The 20312-nt window shown below is 47.8% G+C and overlaps 1 protein-coding gene across 8 annotated transcripts in view; it reads left to right on the top strand.

The window, feature by feature from the left end:
• The window catches only part of Palm2akap2 (PALM2 and AKAP2 fusion), a 454171-nt gene that overhangs the window by 353766 nt on the left and 80093 nt on the right, over nt 1-20312 (top strand). Inside the window, exon 1 of one of the 8 annotated variants that reach the window (XM_040737982.1) lies at nt 7288-7486. The exons of 6 other annotated variants lie outside the window; for them this stretch is intronic. In XM_040737982.1, the coding sequence (XP_040593916.1) occupies nt 7478-7486 (9 nt within the window). In that variant the 5' untranslated portion in view covers nt 7288-7477. Of the gene's footprint in view, nt 1-7287; nt 7487-7520; nt 7543-20312 lie in introns of those variants that run through there. One more of the 8 variants, XM_040738001.1, reaches the window with a different exon arrangement.

Below are 20312 nucleotides of genomic sequence, written 5' to 3'. Positions count from 1 at the left end.
TTTCTATGAAGGTAAAGAAACGGAAGATCTTATGAGAGAAAGAAAGAAAAAAGAAAACCTGAATTCCTTAAACTTCAGTCGTCCTCCTGACACTAGCACCGAGGGTGACAAGAGCGTCGTTCAAAACCCCCCATAGTGGAGGATGGGGCAACTTATTCCTTTTTGTATTCCTCTCTTAAGGCCTGAGGATGTAGCTCACCTAGTATGCCTAAGGCCCTGAATTCCATCCCTACCCTGGAAAAAAAAAGCTAAAAAGATAAAGGGGCAGGAGGAAGTTCCCTTCTCATAAGACAGTTTTCTCTAAGAACTTGTAAAAACTGATGGCCACAAACCGACAGACAGTAAGGCCCTCTGGCTGAAAAATAACACCCACACAGCTCATTGAACGTGGTGATGTCTAGCTGACGCCTGTGTTGCACCGAGCCTTCAACCCCGTCTGTATTCCCGTGTCTTTGGTAGAGGAAGGTACTTTGCATGCTACCAAAAGAAAAATGTAAACACCAAGCCAATCATAAATCCTTTATCTACCCTGGGGTATTGCCCAAAAGATAAGCTAGGGCCATGGTAGTATAAAATTGTGGGAGTGACCAGCCAATAGCTGATTTGACTTAATGTTTACCCTGAAAGATAGAACATGTACCCAGACACTGCGTGGGTGACCAAGAACCTGAGCTAGATAGCCCAGGGACCTAGGGTAAGACCAAATAATACTTACTGGTCTAAAAAAAACAAAAAACAAAAATATGTAACGGCCAAAAATGGCCCCTAATGGCATTCTGCTATGCTCATAGATCACTGCCTTGCTCAGTCATTATCAGAGAAGCTTCCTCCTGCCTCAGACGGGAACAAATACAGAGACCCTCAGCCAGACAATGTGCAGAGAGTGAGAGAGTTTGGACGCTGAGCCCTAAATGGGATGTCTCCATCAGATTCCTTCTCTCGGAGTTCAGGGAACCCCATGGAAGGGGAGGTGGAAATAGTTTAAGAGCCAGGGTGTGGAGGACGCCAAGAAAACAGGGCCCTCTAAATCCACACAAGCACAAATCTCCTTACAGCTCACAGAGACCGAGGCAGCAGGCACAGGTCTGCACCCGGCTTCATACTATGGCTCCCAGCTGAGTGTTTTTATGGGACTCCTGAACATGCTCCCTGATTCCTGTGTCTTCTCTTGGACTCTCTTCCTACTGTTGGCTTGTCTTGTCCACCTTCAATACGATAGTTTCTGTTTTACCTTACTATATTTTATTTTGTTATATTTTTAAAAAATGAATGAATGAAAACCAACCATTAGGGTAAAGATTAACAACTGAACTGTCATTTATACTTTAAGACGGACGTTATTTGTTTTATAATTTTGAGGCAGGGTCTCACCGTCTAGCCCAGTCTGGCCTGTAACTCTCCTTCCTGCCTGTGTCACCCGAGTCCTGGCTTTGCAGGTGTGTGCCGCCACATCTGCTGTGAATGATTTTTTGAAGTTATTTTTTTTTAAATGCCAGTGACTGTCCGAGAGGCCCATCATTCATCTTTTACACTTGACGCCTACCTCAAGTCCTCCTTTTCATTTGCTGGTGTTTGCTTTGCCTGACATTCTCCTCATCTCCCACTTACTCTCCAAGTCCGTGAACTGTTGCTGGTTCCACACTGGCCACCTTCTGCTGCTTCTTCTTCCTCTTCCTCTTCCTCCTCCTCCTCCTTCTTCTTCTTCTTCTTCTTCTTCTTCTTCTTCTTCTTCTTCTTCTTCTTCTTCTTCTTCTTCTTCTTCTTCTCCTCCTCCTCCTCCTCCTCCTCCTCCTCCTCCTCCTCCTCCTTCTCCTCCTTCTTCCACTTCTTCCTCCTCCTCTTCTTCTGCTTCTTTTTCCTCCTCCTCCCCCCTCCTCCTTCCCCTCTTCTTCCTCCTTATTTGATTTTCAAGACAGGTTTTCTCTGTGTATCCCTGGCTGTCCTAGAACTTGCTCTTGTAGACCAAATGGGCCTCAAAGTCAGAGATCCACCTGCCTCTGCCTCCTGAGTGCTGGGATTAAAGGCGTGCACTACCACCTGGCTGCATTGGCCTTTCTTTCACTTGAGAAGTCACAGGCCAAACATGAAGAAGATGGACCCATTTTCATATCCCAGATCTTGGCTTTAAATTCACTGCTGACCCACAGCGTCATGGGCTCTGCTGGGGCTCTGCTGGGGCGCTGCTGGGGCGCTACTGGGGTGCTGCTGGGGCTCTGCTGGGGCTCTGCTGGGGCTCTCCTTCCCAAAGCACTGCAGGAGACACAAGGAGCTAAACTGAGTGGCTCAGGCAGAGAAATGACAGCTTTTGATGAAAGCTGGCATTAAAATGTTTTAGAAAAACCCTGGGAAGCCAAGATAATGCAGTCCACTGTCAGCCAACTGGTGTGTTTATGAATTGTTTTCTGGCACCTCTAATGAGATGAACGTAGCAGAAACATTAACTTTGAGTTAATTCTTACACATTACAAAACAGTTTTTAGAATATATTTATTATTATTATTGTTATTGTTATTATTATTATTATTATTATTATTATTTGAGACAGGGTTCCTCTGTCCTGGAGCAAGCTCTGTAGACAAGGCTGGCCTTGAATTCACAGAGATCTGCCTGCCTCTGCCTCATGAGTGCTGGGATTAAAGGCGTGCACCACCACTGACCAGCATAGAATACATTTTTAAGTGTGCCCACCTGTGTGCGTGCGTGCGTGTGTGTGTGTGTGTGTGTGTGTGTGTGTGTGTGTGTGGACACCTGTGTGTCAAAGCAGATGATAGCCTGTGGAGGTAGGTTTTATCCTTCCACCATGTGGGTTTTAGGTATCACACTCAGTTTCCTCAGGCTTGGTTGTAATGCCTTTACTGTCTACGGCGCCTAAGGTTTTATTTATTACTGTTCATATATATGGTGGGTGTGTGTAGGGGCCCATGCATGTCATGATGCACATATGGAGACCAGAGGACAACTTTGTGGGGTTGGTTATGGGGTCGGAACTCCAGCTGCCAGGCTTTCACAGCCAGCTCTCTGCTCAGTGAGCCATCTTGTCAGCCCATTTTAAAAATCAAACATACAAAAAAAAATTCTCTACTCTTAAGCCAGATATCCTAGGCTAAGATGGACCAGAATATATATATATATATGTATATATATATATATATGGATATATTGGGTTTTTTTCGAGACAGGTTTCTCTGTATTATTTTGGAGGCTGTCCTAGAACTCACTCGGTAGACCAGGCTGGCCTCGAACTCAGTTAGTCTTCTCTCCAGTGCACCAGACAGACAGACAGCCTCCTCTCCAGTGCACCAGACAGACAGGCAGCCTCTTCTCCCAATGCACCAGACAGACTACCTCCTCACCCCAACAGAGAATTATCCTGTTCCACGTGTCAATAATGACTGTGCTGCAAAACCTTGACCTTGGGGCTGGTTGAGAACACATTACTCTTGCAGAGGACCCAAATTTGGTTCTTAGCATTCATGGTGCGCAGCTTACAACTGCCTGGGACTCCAGTTCCAGCAGACTCAAGGCCCTCTTCTGGCCTCTGAGGGTCCCTTCACTCATGTGTACACACCCACACACAGGCACACAGACATATACATAATTAAAATAAATATAGTATTAAAAATAAATAGAGATAGAGGCAGGTGGATCTCTGTAGTTCCAGGACAGCCAGGGCTATATAAAGAGCGCCTGCCAGAAAACACAACAACTGCCAGGCGTTGGTTGTGCACACCTTTAATCCCAGCACTCGGGAGGCAGAGACAGGTGGATCTCTGAGTTCAAGACCAGCCTGGTCTACAAGAGCTGTCCAGGACAGCCTCAAGCCACAGAGAAACCCTGTCTCGAAACCTGCCCCCCCAAAAAAAACCAAAACAACCAACAAAATAAAGAAATAAATAAAGTGAAAAGGTAAATTAGTCATTTCTCTTTTAAAAAGAAGAAAGGAGATTAGAGAGATGGTCCAGTGGTTAGGAGCACTGGCTGCTCTTTCAGAGGACCTGACTTCAATTCCCAGCACCCACATGATGGCTCACAACTGTCTGTAATTCCAGTTCTAGAGGATCTGACACCTTCACACAGACACACATGCAGGCAAATCACCAATGCACATAAAAATAAAAATAAATACGTCATTAAGGAAAAGAAAACAAGAAAGGAGCCCTAGGCTGATTGCTGGCTGCCTTATCTCTAGCCAGCACGCCTTAGTTGCTGCTGACGGTTATGCCACACACAGCTGTGAGACTCTTCTTGGGGCCTGAGCGGGAGAGCCATGAATCAGAAACACCCGTGATGCTCATAGCTCTGAGAGCCGCTGGCTTTGTTACAGAGGAGATACTGGGGGGGTTTCTTTCTTTCTTTCTTTCTTTCTTTCTTTCTTTCTTTCTTTCTTTCTTTCTTTCTTTCTGATTTATTTATTTATCACAGTGTTCTGCCTACATGCCAGAAGAGGATGCCAGATTGAATTGTAGATGGTTGTGAGCCACCATGTGGTTGCTGGGAATTGAACTTAGGACCTCTGGAAGAGGAGTCAGTGCTCTTAACCTCTGAGCCATCTCTCCAGCCCCACTGGGTGGGTTTCTAAACAGGCGACTGCGATGAGCCTACCCCTGGATGACAACCGACCCAGTCCTGTCTGCATCCAGTCAGTACCTGCTCTGTATTTGCTTATTTCACTCCTGAGACTTGCCCAGGACTGAGTCCTACCCAGCTGTCAGTACCCGAGCAAGTTGTGCTAAGGCCAGCTGTGCCACCTGGAGGCTGGGGGAAGAGATGCCGGACTGGGGAGTGGGGGGCAGAAGTGGACTTGGACCACTAGGATGACTCCTGCTGCTGCTTTTCTCCTTCAGAGCCCTTTGATCTCATGGGTATCACTGCTTCTTCCTTCCCACCTTCTCATTAGATGCTGTTCTCCCTCCCTCCATCCCTGCATCCCTCCCTCCCTCCCTCCCTCCCTCCATCCATCCCTGCATCCCTCCCTCCCTCCCTCCCTCCCTCCCTCCATCCATCCCTGCATCCCTCCCTCCCTCCCTCCCTGCATCCCTCCCTCCCTCCCTCCATCCATCCCTGCATCCCTCCCTCCCTCCCTCCCTGCATCCCTCCCTCCCTCCCTCCATCTCTGCATCCCTCCCTCCTTCCCTCTCTCCCTCCTTTCCTTCTTTCCTTCTTCGGAACCTGAGTTAAGACCTGGATTGAGCCAACATCCTTACTGCGAATTGAGTCCTTCCCTCCAATGTTTTTGAAGAACCACTGCTGATCTGCAGGGCCTCCAGCCTGCTAGGCAAGCACTCTGCCTTGGTGGCGTTACACCCTTAGTCGGTGATCCCCAGCTGTCAGTCGCCTGGAGGCCTGCTACAGCAGCCTTCATCTGCTTTGTGTTACTCTGTTCTACATACCCCTCCCTCCCCACACACACTGTCCTCCTGCCTTTAACTAGTAGAAGAATCACATTGTGATACTTTTAAATTGGGTTTTGAAAGCACCCCCGATTTATCATGGGGTCATCCCAAGGAGAAGAAAGCCCTTTGCGAATTCTGTGCCGTCTCTTTTTCACGATGGTCATGGTCATCTCCCTTGCAAATGAGAGGCAGGGCCATCGTTGATGGGCGGCGCCCAGCTGGCAGCTGAACACTCTGCTCCAGCCCTTAGATTCAGGAGCCAGAGCTCTGGACCTCAGATCAGAGTGGAAGGTGGCCTCTGCAGGCAGGGAAGCCTGTGCTTTCTCCACTGATCTGCTCCAAAGGGCCCTAAGGGAAGAAATCCAGAAGCCACTCTGTTAGTAAAAGGGGAGTGGTCCATGAGGGGACTACCAACTGGGTCAGCAAAGGGAAGGCTTGCCTCTCCAACCGATTCTTAGCAATTGTCTTAAGCTTAATTTCTTTCCTGCTGTTTTCTGAAACAAGATCTCATGTAGCGTAGGCTGGCCTTGAACTTACTGTGGAACCAAAGACAGTCTTGAATTTCTGATTCTCCCATCTACATCCCATATGCTATTGGTGTGCACTACCACACCTGTTTTATGTAGTGCTGGAGACTGAACCGAGGGCCTTGTGGATGCTAGGTAAACACCGTTAATGAACTAACGCGCCATCTCAGACCCCAGAGCTCAATAAAGTCATTCCTGGGGTGCTGGGTGCCTTGCCTATACTCGGTGTGTACCCTACCACAAAGCTATACCCCCAGTTTAAACATATACCAGTCTAAAAGGTGCATGAGCAACAAGAAGAAAACCAAGATCAGAAGCGCCCAAGAGATGGTTTCTTGTGCACTTGTTTGTTTTCCCTGAGATGCTTTCCCTGTGTTGCCCAGGATAGCCCTGAGCTTCTGGGCTCCACTCATTCTCCTAACTCAGACTCTCAGGTAGCTGGGACTATAGGTGTCTTCATCGCGTGGCAGCCTATGCACCCTGCTGCTGTAATCAATAATTTAATGGTTGCTACAGGCGGTGCACATCTTCTTCTTTTGAGACAGGGGCCTCATGAGTCCCTGGAACTCACTGTGTAGACCAGGCTGGTCTTGAACTCACAGAGATCCACCTGCCTCTGCCTCTTGAGTGCTGGGATTCAAGGCGTGTGCTGCCACCACCTGGCATCATCCTTGGATTTGTCTGTGGTCTTCTTTTTTCTTTCTTTCTTCTTTTTGTTTTTGTTTTTCCAGGCAGGGTCTCTCTGTATTGTTTTGGAGTCTGTCCTGGAACTTGCTCTGTAGACCAGGCTGGCCTGGAACTCACAGAGATCCGCCTGCCTCTGCCTCTCAAGTGCTGGGATTAAAGGCATGCCCCACCAACGCCCGGCTCTTGTCTGTGGTTTTCTACTGCAAGTCCTGTTAGTTTACTCTGTGTCCAAACCTGTCGAAGAGAACGAGGGTTCACCTAACAGCGTGAACTCCTCATATTTGGGTTTCAACAGAAGAGTTGGGGCAGAAGAGGTACATAACCCATCCCATAATAGCCATAAGCATCGCTCTGCATCCTGTGTGGTCAGGTTTGAGGCTCTGGGGAACCCTGGGTAGGTGTGGTGACCTGGAGAGTCCCTGAAGTCCGTTCACCCATGGGTGGAAGGCAGCGAGAGCTCTTTCTAAAACACCCAGGGTCAGGGTGTTGATGGCTTTGAGCCTTATTATAACAAAAGCCAGGAAGAGCCCTGTGGCGGTGGCATGACTTTAATCCCAGGACTTGGAGGCGGATCTCTGTGAGTTGGAGGCCAGCCTGGTCTACAGAACGCGTTCCAGGACAGACAGGCTCCAAAGCTACAGAGAAACCCTGTCTTAAAAAAAAAAAAAACCAAGGCCAGGAAGAGCTTTAATACTCCCCATTCGGAAGCAAGCAATGGGCACCACAGCTGCCCACTGGAGGGGGAGCCGAGGAAGAGAAAATGAAGGAAGATGAGGCACAGATTGTGGTGAAACAAGTAAGGGCTCACGAAAAAGTGATTTGTGAAGCTAGAGAAGAAAAACCAGCTGGACTCGGGGGACGGACCGCACAATGAGCCTGGTATGCTCTAGAGCGGGGCAGTTCGGGGTGTATGCACGTCCAAATGCTCCGCTCAGGTAAAGAATACTCAGGGGGGGCTGGAGCAATGGCTCAGTGCCTGGAGCTTCTTCGGCTGCTCTTGCAGAGGATGGAGTTGGGTCCCCAGTGCCCCTCTTGGGCAGCTAGCTCACCATTGCCTGTAGTTCCGGCTCCAGGGGAATCCGGCCTCCACAGGCCGGCTCAGCAGAGCTGTGTGTTGAGCTGCTGCTGCACTGATGGGGGGATATGAGTTGAACTGCTTGCTATGCGGGGACAGGAGCAGCACCCCCCTTTCCACACTTCTGAAGCCGAAAGGGGAGCCCATCGCAGTCGTGAAGACATGCTTTTCTGGGCTTTGATGTTTCCTCAGCTGGAAAGGGAGTGTTCAGGGAGTGACCTGTGAGTTCCTACTTCATGTGTCATATAGCATTAGCCGCCTGGAATGGCTTGTCCCTGTTGGAAGGCTTTTGGTGTCACAGCAGCTTTCTTTCCTGATATCCATGACAGCAGTGTGGCTGCTGCCCGAAAGCTTATGGGTGCGTGGTACAGAAAATCGTTTCTTCTTCCTCTTCCTCCTCCTCCTCCTCTTCTTCTTCTTCCTCTTCCTCTTCTTCTCCTCCTCCTCCTCTTCCCCCTCCTCCCCCCTCACCTCCCTCACCCCCCCTTTTTTTTTTTTGAAATATCTGCTCATGCAGCCCAGGCTGGTCTTGAACCCTTGATCCTCCTGCTTCCACCTCCGCAGTGCTGGGATTACAGATGCACACCACCACACCTGATTCTACTTTGAGTCTCTCTGAATTTGTTTTTGTTCTAGAAACCTCAAATGAATCACAGAGTATTTGATTTTTGAGACTGGCTTGTTTCACTCAGTGTAGTCCTCAGGGTTTGTCCAGATCGTAGCAAATGCTAGGATTTTATGCCTTGAACTAACTAACTAATTGCTTTTTAGAGTGCCAGTGTTGCCTGTGCTGGCCTTGGGCTTCAAAGGGTCTTGCTCAGTCTCCCAAGTGCTGGGATTACAGGCAAGCCATTTCTTTTTTTTTTTTTTTTATTGTGGAAAGAAGATGGTTTTTGAGACAGCCTCACACCATAGCCCCAGCTGGCCTGGTATTTGTAGCAATCCTCCTGCATAGTCTCCTGGGGTTTTGGGGGTTTGTGAGAATGAACTCTATGCTCTGTTGCTTAGGCTGGTCTCAAATTCTTGAATTTAGCTCCTCCCTTCCCCAGCCTCTAGCATATCTGAGACTAAAGACATGTGTCACTATACTCAGCTGTCCTTCATTTAAAAGAAAAATCACATTGTGTGAGTGTATGTGTGCACGTGTGCTTGTGCTCATATACACTTGCATGCATTCATGCATGCACATAAATATGCTACTGTGTGTGTGTGTGCATGTGCACATGTGTGTGCGCGCCCGTGAAGGTCAGGAGACAACTTTCCGGAGTTAGCTCTCTCTAACATGGGTTCTGGGGATTGAACTCACTCAGGTTGGCAGGCTACCCCACCCCCCTTTTTTTGAAATAGTCTTGCTATGTAGTCTGGGTTGACTTGGCACTTGCTATATAGTCCAGGCTGACCTTGAACTTGAGATATTCTCCTTCCTCAGCATCCCAAGTGCCGGGATTTCAGGTGTGTGCCACCACACCCAGGTTCTTTTATTCCTTTCAAAACTGAACAAATGTAGGTTGTAATCCCAGGACTAGAAAAAATAATGAAGTGATAGTTCATGGTGCATACTAACCAGCTTCTAAGATCTACTCATCCTTTCAAGATCAAGTGCGTTCATATTGTTTGTTGTTCGTGCTTTAGAAAGGCACATTCCATTCCCAAGGCCCCCCATGAGATGGGAAGAATGCTCTGTCCCTACCCTGAAGGAGCCTCACCTTCAGGAAAGACACAGGGTGAAAAGGTGTGTGATGTGAGCCATCTACTCACGGGGTCACAGAAGGAGAGAGGGAGGAGAGAATAGCTTTAAATAGATTCCAGAGCCAACCCCACACCCTGGCTTTGTCAGCTCAAGCACACTGAGCCTTGGTGAGCTCAGTTGTCCTCACCTGTACAGATTGGAGAATGGTTCTTAGCTCACAGTTAGGAGGATTGAACTGGGAAGCACAGGCCCGGAGTTTAGCAGACAGCCTGGCATGTACTAAGAGTCAGGAAGCAGCCGGGCGGTGGTGGTGCACGCCTTTAATCCCAGCACTCGGGAGGCAGAGGCAGGCGGATTTCTGTGAGTTCGAGGCTAGCCTGGTCTACAGAGTGAGTTCCAGGACTGCCTCCAAAGCAACACAGAGAAACCCTGTCTCGAAAAAGCAAAAAAAAAAAAAAAAGAGTCAGGAAGCAAAAAACGGTCTACAAAACATCAGTCCATCCAGCCGTCTGTAAAATTTGTTCTTACTCACTTAATATGATCAAAAAGGAAGCCGGGCGTTGGTGGCGCACTCCTTTCATCCCAGCACTTGGGAGGCAGAGGCAGGCAGATCTCTGTGAGTTCGAGGCCAGCCTGGTCTTCAGAGCGTGTTCCAGAACAGGCTCCAAAACAATATAGAGAAACCAAAAAAAAAAAAAAAAAATATATATATATATATATATATATGACCAAAAATGTGAGCATTTGTATTCTAGGCCATTTTTTCTTTCTACCTTTTTCTGTTTTCTTTTTTGAGTCTGGGTCTTTCTACACAGTCTTGGTTGTCCTGGAATTCACGCTTTAGACCAGGCTGGCCTCGAAATCACGGAGATGCATCTGCCTCTGCCTCCCAAGTGCTGGGATTAAAAGTGCGTGCTGCCATGCCTGACCTTTGCCGCCGTTTTTCATGCGTTCTAGGCCTCTATTCCTCTGCATCAGTGGTTCAGCTCTGCATCCTGTTTGCGAGCCTCATTATCATGTGCAAGATGGTAACTTTCATTTATCAGATAATCGATATGAAAGCAGGAAGAGCCGGGCGTTCTTATCGTTGGGAAGATGGAGAGGGAGGAAGGAAAACCATCTCTCAGTCTGTGGGTTCAGTGTCTCTCACTGAAGAGTTAGCTCCAGGCGGAGCAGGGAGAATGGATGTCAGGGCTGGGCTCTTTTGAGTGACAGTTCAGGCCAGTTCTCTCAGTTAAGGACTTCGCGTGTGGATTATTTTAATCCCAGATAGCAAAAATACTCTCATTGTTTTAGTAACGATACCACTGATAGTCATTTTAGTGTGCGCTGGACTTTAACAGCTACACCCTCGGTCACAAGAAAGGCTCTAAGAACTACAAGCAAAGTAAAACAATAGAGTTGATGCTTAAGACATTTTTCTATTAAAGATCTCCCCAAGGTATTCTAGAATATACATTGGGGGCACAGCATCCTCTAAACCACTGCTTTTCAGCCTTCCTAATGCTGTGACCCTTTAATACAGTTCCTCATGTTGTGGAGACGCCCAGCCGTAAAATTATTTTCGTGGCTACTTCATTGACTGTAATTGAGGTACTGTTATGATTCATAATGTAAATACTGTTTTGGAGATAGAGGTGTGACAGAAGGGTCGAGACCCACAGGTTGAGAACTGCTGCTCTAGAACATTCCTTACCCTATTCCTGTTTGTCTGTTGGGTGGGCGTTTCCCACTTCAAGGCAAGGGAACCCATTATCAGTTGGGAGAGTGTCCCCAGCCCCAACAATAGTCTTTTAAAATGCTTTGTACACAGTCCTCTTTAGAAAGGCACCTGAGGGGGGTGGGTGTGACCCTGGAATTTCCTCCTCCACCCTGAGTGTTGCCAAGCTGTAAATTAATATGGTGAGAGAGGAGAAATATGCTGCTCTCAACTTTCCCCGGGGGGAGAGGGGGTATCATTTGGTGCTTTTGCTTACTAGGATTAATGAAGACTTCCCTCAAAACGCTCTGAGAGTTTCTGCTTTAATTTGAAAATTTCTGAATCTTGGCTTAGGTTCAAGGGAGATTTCTTTTTTTTTTTTTCGGTTTTTCAAGACAGGGTTTCTCTGTGGCTTTGGAGGCTGTCCTGGAACTAGCTCTTGTAGACCATGCTGGCCTCGAACTCACAGAGATCCGCCTGCCTCTGCCTCCCGAGTGCTGGGATTAAAGGCGTGTGCCCCCAACGCCCAGCAGGTTCAAGGGAGATTTCTTAGATGCTCCTGGGGAGGCTCCTTCAACATCCAAGTGTTATCCCGTGCTATCTTCTTTCTATTAGCACCCTCTTCCATCTCCCCTCCCTTCCCCTCTCTTCTTAAGAAATCTCGCCACATAGCCTAAGCTAGCCCAGAACTTATGTCATCCTCTAGCCTCAGTTCCCTGATTAGTTCTAGTTAAGAATTTTGTTTGAGCTGGGCTGTGGTGGCGCATGCCTTTGTGAGTTAGAGGCCAGCCTGGTCTACAAAGCTACACAGAGAAATGCTGTCTTGAAAAAATATCACACACACACACACACACACACACACACACACACACACACACACACACACACAATGTTGTTTGAAAATTGCTCAGTCTCTTACAATGTTGGCAAGGTATGTTGGTCTGTCCTAAATTTTGCTTTTTCTAGCTGTCATTAAAAGTGAAAAGGAAAGTGCTGGAGAGATGGCTTAGCAGTCACAAGGAGTGTTTATTGATTGCTCTCAGAAGACTGGAGTTTGCCTCAGCAAACCAGGTGGCTCACGAAGTCCCCTGCTCTAGGGGTTTATTCTTCTGCCTCCTGTGAGCACTTGCCCTCATGGGCACACGCACACAACTCCCCTCCCTCCGCCCCATAATTAAAATAGAAAGAGGAAGCTTGTAGGTTATCTATCTAAATTCGGAAGCATCTCTTTTTTGCCAAAATCTCTCGACAATGATATGGCTGCCTTTGGCTAAACCTGAATGTAACAGATGAGCATTTCCCAGATTGGGTTTGATTTGCAACAGTGTTTCATAACCCTGGGAGGGGGGGGGTTATACTTTGTTTAAGTAAACCTTCATAATGAATTAGTTTTAAAAAGGAGGAGGTCTCTGGCAGGTTTCACTTGGCTGGTTTTGTGTTTTATTCTTTTTATGTCTTCCTCATTGAGCATTTAAAAGGGCAGCTGAACACCACTGGAGTACAGATGGTGTCGTGCTGTGGAATATTTGTACATTGTATAGAGATGTGTCGCTGTCATTGGTGTAATGAAAACCTGAATGGGAAAAAACTAGGTGGGAGAGGATAGAGGAAGAATCTAGGTAGGCTGGAGACTCCAGCGAGACAGGAAGTGCAAGATGGAAGAGATAGAATACAGACTGATATAAATGGGTTAATTTAGGTTATAAGAGCCAATGAGGAACGAGGCTAAGCTCAAGGCCAAGCGTTAAAAGAAGTCTCCACGTCGTTATTTGTGGCTGGCAACCCAAAGACAGTCCCACAAGAAAGCTTGCTACATTTGGATCCCCGCCTTGGGCACCAGATGAAGCATTTCTTCTTTATCAACAAATGCTTGGGAGTCAGATATCGGGGTAGAAAACCTGACTGATCAGAGAAATGATGGAGAAGCGACCAGTGACCTCTCTCCTTCCTCAATTCAAAAGGACTGAGAAGCTTTCTAAGCCCCCCCCCAACTACTTATTACATCTCTCTATATGTCCTGGGTCCTCCCAAAACCTCTGTGAATAATTTTGGTCAGCTAGTAGCTAGCTCCACCCTCTGATTCCAAGTAGTCCTTATTGGCAGTATTGGGAGTGTCTGAGTGCAATCAAAATGGCCCAGAACAGTGATGCCCAAGTGTGAGCCAAATGAACCCCTTCCTCCCCAACTTTCTTTTGGTCATGGCATTTCATTGCAGTGCTAGAAACACAGTATCAATTGCATTGACTTGTATTTTGTTTTTGTTTTTGTTTTTTGAGGCGGGGTCTCACTCTTTTGCTCAGCCTAGTCGGTCTCCTACACTCAGCAGCCCTTCGGCTTCAGCTTCTCAAATACTGGGGTTATAGGTATGAGCCAATACGCTTGACTAAAATCAATTCCAAAAGGTGCGTTTGTCTGCCGGGCGGTGGTGGCGCCAGCCTTTAGTCCCAGCACTTGGGAGGCAGAGGCAGGCAGATCTCTGTGAGTTTGAGACCAGCCTGGTCTACAGAGAAACCCTGTCTCTCTCTCTCTCTCTCTCTCTCTCTCTCTCTCTCTCTCTCTCTCTCTCTCTCTCTCTCTCTCTCTCTCTCTCTCTCTACACACACACACACACACACTAAATAAATAAATAAATTTAAATAAATAAATAAATGTCTGTCCCAATGACACCAAAGGGATGTGTTTGTTCTCCAGACAGATGTGTTTTAGTATGTGCGTGTCATTCTTATGGATTATTATTAATGTGGTCCAACCCTTCTATACTTCGCATTCATTTATTTAGCGTGTGACTATTTATCTGTATGTCTCTGTGTGTATGCAGGCATTCGTGTCTCTCCACGTGAAGGCCAGAGGACAACTTTCAGGGAATTATTTCCTTCTTCCACGTGGGTCCCGGGGGTCCTTAGGTTTGAGAACAAGTGCCGTGACCGATAGCCATCTTGTCCATGTGGTCCTCCATGTTTTTGATGGAGCAGAACCTTTAATGGTCTTCACCGTTAGATGCGCTTCCCAAGTGTAAAACTCTAGTTGGTCCTGTAAAACTCCTGCTCACTCTGTGATTAGCACGCATTTTCATGTTGGCTTTTTCGACCTGGTGCTGCGATGTAGATGAGCTGTGGATAAAAGGATGGTCTCCTATGGTCCACCCGATTGCATAAAAAAACAATATGCGGGAGATAAAGCTGCCACCCACTGAGTCCTGTCAGCAGCTCGCAGGATTCAGTTTCCACATTGTCTGATTTATCAGGAAGATGAAAGCACAACTTAGAGGCTTTTATGAGCATATTACTTTGGATAAGTCATCATCAAGGTTTTTTTGTTTTGTTTTGTTTTGTTTTGTTTTGTTTTTTGGTCATTGTGAGTGACTGCCTGCTGAGTAACTGTGGGCCTGGAGAGGAAGGGCTTGGCAGCACCCCCCATCCCCCAATGGACACCCTGGCACACTTGCACAGAAGGAAGCACATGGTTGTGACTCACAGCAGTATGCGGGGACAGCCCGGCCCAGAGCCCATGTGGGAACGCTTTCATTCACCTTAGTGTGTTCCTCTTTCTGAAAGGGGCTGGACTGATGCTGGCCTTGCTTCCTCCGTACCACACACAAGGAAACAGCCTGGTATAGCGGCTCACACCTGTCATCCCAGCTCGTGAGATGTAGAGATGGCCACCAGCCCCTCCCCAACCCCCCAACCAATCCCTACTCCCCTCCCCAGGGAGGGTGAGGCCTTCCATGGGGGAATCTCCAGAGTCTATTTCATCCAGGGCAGGACCTAGGCCCTTCCCCAAGAGTCCAGGCTGAGAGAGCATCTCTCATTGTGGGATGAGCTCCAAAAGTCCATTCATATGCCGGGGATAAATACTGATCTACCAGAGGCCCCAAAGATTGCCAAGTCCTCGCTGACACCCACACTCAGGGGGTCTGGACCAGTCCAATGCTGGTTTCTCAGAGGCTGAGGAATTTAAGGCTAGCTTTGGCTACATAGGGAGTTCAAAGCCAGCCTGAACGGCATGATACCCTGTTTAAAAGAAAGCAAAAAACAAAACAAAAACAAATGAAGAAACAAAAGATGTAAGTTGTTCAAGGTCACATACATTCTTAAAATTCCAGAAGGATCCAGGCCACCAAAGGCAGGGAAGTCCTCCCATTCTGGACTTCACTACCCAACAGGCAGCAGCTGTTTGGACAGTCCCCCAAAGAACAAGGACACATTTTAGAACCCTCATCTTTTAAATTTTAGATAAGGAAAAGAAGGTTCTTATCAGTTCTTTACTGGAATCTGCCCATTTCTACAGATAAGACTAAGACAGGCACAACTGGGCCACTGCATTAAGCTGGGTGGTGGAGGTGGCAAATATGTAATGGGTTGATTTTCGCCCTGGACTCTGCTCAATAGCAGACTAAAGTCCGTGCCACCCCAGAGAAGTCCCTGACCTTGGACTTAAGGTGGGAGAGCCTGGTCATGAATGGTGTGACACTTCTTTGATATGCCCACACCGAGACCTTGAATCTTGGCCATGCTTCTGACTGCATTACGTGTCTCATTCTTTCTTTAAAATATGTTTATTACCTCTGTGTGTGTGTGTGTGTGTGTGTGTGTGTGTGTGTGTGTGTGTGTGTGTAAAACAACACAGTATGTGTAGAGGTCAGAGGGCAACTACGAGTCAGTTCTCTCTTTTCCTCCACGTGGGTCCCAGGGGTGGAACTCAGATCACCAGGCTTGGCAGCAAAGGCAAGAGAATGCGTTTACCTAAAAGAGCCATCTCGCTGGCTCCTTCCTTTATTTATTTATTTTTTATAGGGTCTCTGTGAGGCCTAAACCTGCTTTGGACTTGTTGTGACCTTGAGTTACTGGTCCTTCGAGTTCCGCCCTCCCAGGGCTGGGACTTTAGTTCTGTGCCACCAGCCTGACTCTGGCTAAGCCTCTTGTGTGTTGTATTTTGAAGGAAGGAGAAAGGGGAAGCAAACGTTTGTGTAAATTTTAACTCACCCGACTGTATATATATATATGTATATAGTAAGTAGTAATACCCACCTCCCCACGTACATTTTCAGGATTTATCCTTGTTTGGGGAAAACCATAGGTGTGTGCCGTCTGTTTTACTTGCTGGCATAATTTTAGCACTAGGCATCTTATTGGTATTGAAATCTAGACAAAGGCAGGAAACTGAGGACAGGGATAAACTGAGAGAATGAACTCTGTGCACTGAGGCCGCTGTGGCCGTCGGTGATGTTATTACCCGGAAAGGGCGGGCCAAGGCAGGGCATCCAGATGCTGTCCTTGTGAGCTTGCCTTGCTGTGATGGAGACCCTGACCCCACCACAGTCCATCGCCGAGGGAAGTCGAGGCAGGACCTGGAGGCAGGAGCTGAGCCAGATGTCATGAAGGAGCGTCGTACTCGATGGCTCGCTCCTCATAGCTCGCTCTGTCTGCTTTCCAGCCCAGGGATGATGCCACCACCCACAACGGGCTTGGGCCCTCTTTCTTACAAGCAATCATTCGTCAAGAAAACTCCCCCAACAGACTTGCCTACAGACTAATCTGATTGAGGCAATTCCTCCTCTGTTCCCTCTTCTGAGGTGGCTCTCGCTTGTATCGAGTTGACAAAAAACTAACAGGCACAATGCCATATTTAAAAAACAAAACAAAACAAAACACTGACCTAATGTAGACAGATTGCACTGTTTTAGCCAGTCTCTAGTTAGTTCTCAGGGATCTAGAGGATGGATTCAGAGGCTCCCACAGTGACAGGAGTCCCGCAGGAACAACAGGTAAAGCGATTCTTTTCCCTCTAACCTTGTGTTTGACCCTTCCTGGCTTCCTTCCCGCCCTTCCTCTTTTTTTTTTTCCTTCACCTGCTCTGCTAGGGCAGGACTCCACAGCAGTCTTTTAAAATCTGGCATTTACACTATGCTCTGGGAATTTACCAAGTCAACTCTCGCTACTCATAAACAGCAACTCGCAGCCAGGGTGGCACCGAAGAGAAACAATGGAATGGTCTCTATGGGCCGGCAGTGTCCAAGAGGGGCTCATGGCAACACACCTCTTCCCTGTGTGCGGGAGGGTGATCTAACGGACCCCCCCCCAGCCCCACCAAGCCAGGAAAGCACGCACATCCTCGCCAGGCCCCCGAAGTAGGTGTGTTTACTTTTTGCTCCTCCCACCATGCAAGAAGTAAGCAGAATCCAAGGACCAGATCGCACTGATCTCAGGTCTCCAGCAGAGAACGGCTATTAAACTCAGATCTTTCTAGGATCAAGTGCATCATAGAGCTTAGCTGATGGTGGGTATCATTTGTGGGGCGGGGAAAGAAACCGAAGACTAAGAACTAAGAGGAACAGCTCAGTCTCCTGGCGTCTTGAAGACTTGAGCAAAGGGTGACTTTGTTGAAAGGCTGGAGCTGGAGAAGACATTGGTCTGAGTGGGATTTGGAGCTGACCCTAGGATGAGAGTGTCCTGTGTAGGGGTTTAAAAAAAATGCTCTATCTGTGTGTGAGCTACTTGGAGGCACAGTCCGTCCCTGTGAGTTGAGGCCTTTGAATACTGCCAACCGGCAAGTGATGCCAGATAGCCCCATTCTCCAGCTGCCCTCGGGTTAGTTCATTCCGCTTCCCCGTGACCTCTGCTTACTTCCCAAGTCTCAGCACTGCCCTCCCCACCCTAGGATGGCTTCCCCCCTAAGTTCTGCCACAGGCCTTCCCTAATGTGGCACCTCAGCAGACAAAGCTTTCCATTTCCCTCCTCCCTTGCCTAACTCTACAATGCCAACTCTGTTTTGATTGTCCGAGGGGAATCACTTTGTTACAAAATGGAAATCTGAGGCAGGGACTAAAAGGAGGCACCCGGCTTCCTATTTCTAGACATTTCCCCCAGCATCTAGGTCCCCTCTACAGAGTGTCGCCTAAGGGGAGAGGTAGGTGGCTACTCTAGGGCTTGGCAGGTACAAGAAAGGAAAATTACAATCGGCTCTGTCTGTCTCTTACAATGACCTCATCATACATTCCAAAGCACGGGGAGACTTCAGCACTCAGCCCCCGGGCCTCTTGTGAGCCCGTCTTAACCTACAGAGCGAGAGTGCGTCATCCCTGGCGCTGTCTCTGTGAAATCCAGCCTCCAGGAAAGAGGGTGCTTACACAGAAAGACAGCAGGCCGTTCTCCCGTGGGGAAGTCCTCCAAGCTGAGGCCCGTGTGCCGTGTGGCTCCTGGCCTGAAATAAGCACTGTTAGGGCCATTTGACTTTGACGTGGAAGTCCCACGTGGGGCCTACAACATGTTTTAGATCGGTTTGTAGATATCCAGTAGTTTGGTAGGGAGAGCCCATCTTGTCTTATCTCAATTAAAAATGTTTGGATAAAAAAAGCGGAGAAAGTTGAAGAATATATTCTAGCTTCCCGCTCCAAGGATAGCACTAGAGGACAAATCATATATGTATTTCACAGTGTCCCCAGGGATGAAAGGTTTACACATCTGAATGCCACCTTGTCTGTAACGTATGAAGATGAAAGAGCAGTCTTTTATAATGTCTTCACTACAGGACACTCCCTAAGTCTTTTCTGTGTATAAGTTCTGGAAACCTGTTTGAGGGGTACTCTTCCTCCTCTCCTCTTCCTCCTCCTCCTCCTTCTCCTCCTCCTCCTCTTCCTCCTCCTCCTCTTCCTCCTTCTCCTCCTCTTCCTCCTTCTCCTCCTCTTCCTCCTGCTCCTCCTCCTCTTCCTCCTCTTCCTCCTCCTCTTCCTCCTCCTCCTGCTCCTCCTCCTCCTCTTCCTCCTCCTCCTGCTCCTGCTCTTCCTCCTCTCCTCTTCCTCCTCCTCCTCTTCCTCCTCTTCTTCCTCCTCCTCCTCCTCTTCCTCCTCCTCCTCCTCCTCCTCTTCCTCCTCCTCCTGCTCCTCCTCTTCCTCCTCCTCCTCCTCCTCATCTTCTTCCTCCTCCTCCTCCTGCTCCTCCTCCCCCCTTGTTCTGTTTTTAGTTTTTTTCAAGACAGGGTTTCTCTGTGTAACCCTCATTGTCCTGGTTCTTTCTGTGGACCAGGCTGCCCTCGAGCTCGGAGATCTGCCTGTCTCTGCCTCCCGAGTGCTCAGATTAAAGATGTACACCCGCCCGCCGCCCGGCTGGTAATGTGTTTCTTAAGAGGGATGAGTGAATACACTTTAAGGATCTGCTGGTTTTGCCCTCTTGGTTGCTAGTTATAAATTTTATTAAAAGGATGTTTATTTTATTTTTAAAATTTTTAGTTGTATGGGGTGTTTTGCTTGCACATCTGAGGGTGGCAATCTCTGGGGCTGTAGTCACAGAGAGTTATGAATTGCCATGTGAGTGATGGGAATTGAATCTGGGTCCTCTGGAAGAGCAGGTAATACTTATAACCACTGAGTCATCTCTCCAGCCTAACTTTCTTATTTTTAAGTGTGTGTGTGTGTGTGTGTGTGTGTGTGTATGTGTGTGTACACATGCACCCACACACATGAATACATGGCACTCAAAAGCCAGAAGGCATTGAATCTTCTGTAACTAGAGTTACAGGCAGTTATGAAACTCCCCAATGTAGGTGCTAGGAAATGAGCTTGGGTCCCCTGGAAGATCAATGTGTGTTCTTATCCACTGAGTCGTCTTTCCAACCCTACTTGAAAACTTAAACTAGGGGGCACTCAATGAAATAGCTGGTCTGTGATGTTCAAAAGCCATGAACAGTAAGAGAGGAGCAATAAACTGTCCCACACCGGAAGAAATTAATACATGAGACCTAAATGGAGCTTTGGACCCTGACCTGGACCATTTTGTGTGGGGTCTGGGATTTAAGAACTAGAATTTGCTCTGTGAGTTCGAGGCCATCCTGGTCTACAAAGCGAATTCCAGGACAGCCTCCAAAACAATACAGAGAAACCCTGTCTCGAAACCCCCCCCCCAAAAAAAGTACTAGAATTTGATGAAGGTCGCGAGGCTGGCTTTGTTTTTCAGGAACTATTCATTGAGTTAAAACAATGGAGCCTACAATGGATTCAGAAAAATATTATATACACATGCCACATATTGATTCTAGTTTTTAAATTAATCTATGGAGAGGATCTCATATATGCCAGGCTAACCTCTAACCCACTGTGTAGCCAGGGATGACCTTGAATTTATGATCCTCCTGCCTCCACTTCCTCAGTGCTGAGATTACAGGTCTGTATGATCGTCCTGTCTTGGTTTATGAGTAGTTGGGGATTGAACCAAGGCCTCACGCTAGGCAGACTCCGCCAACCTGTGCT

Source organism: Mesocricetus auratus, unplaced genomic scaffold (genome assembly GCF_017639785.1).
Source record: "Mesocricetus auratus isolate SY011 unplaced genomic scaffold, BCM_Maur_2.0 Super-Scaffold_6730, whole genome shotgun sequence".
Lineage (NCBI taxonomy): Eukaryota > Metazoa > Chordata > Mammalia > Rodentia > Cricetidae > Mesocricetus > Mesocricetus auratus.
The sequence above is the reverse complement of the archived record's forward strand: the minus strand, read 5'-3'. Positions and strand labels throughout refer to the sequence as shown.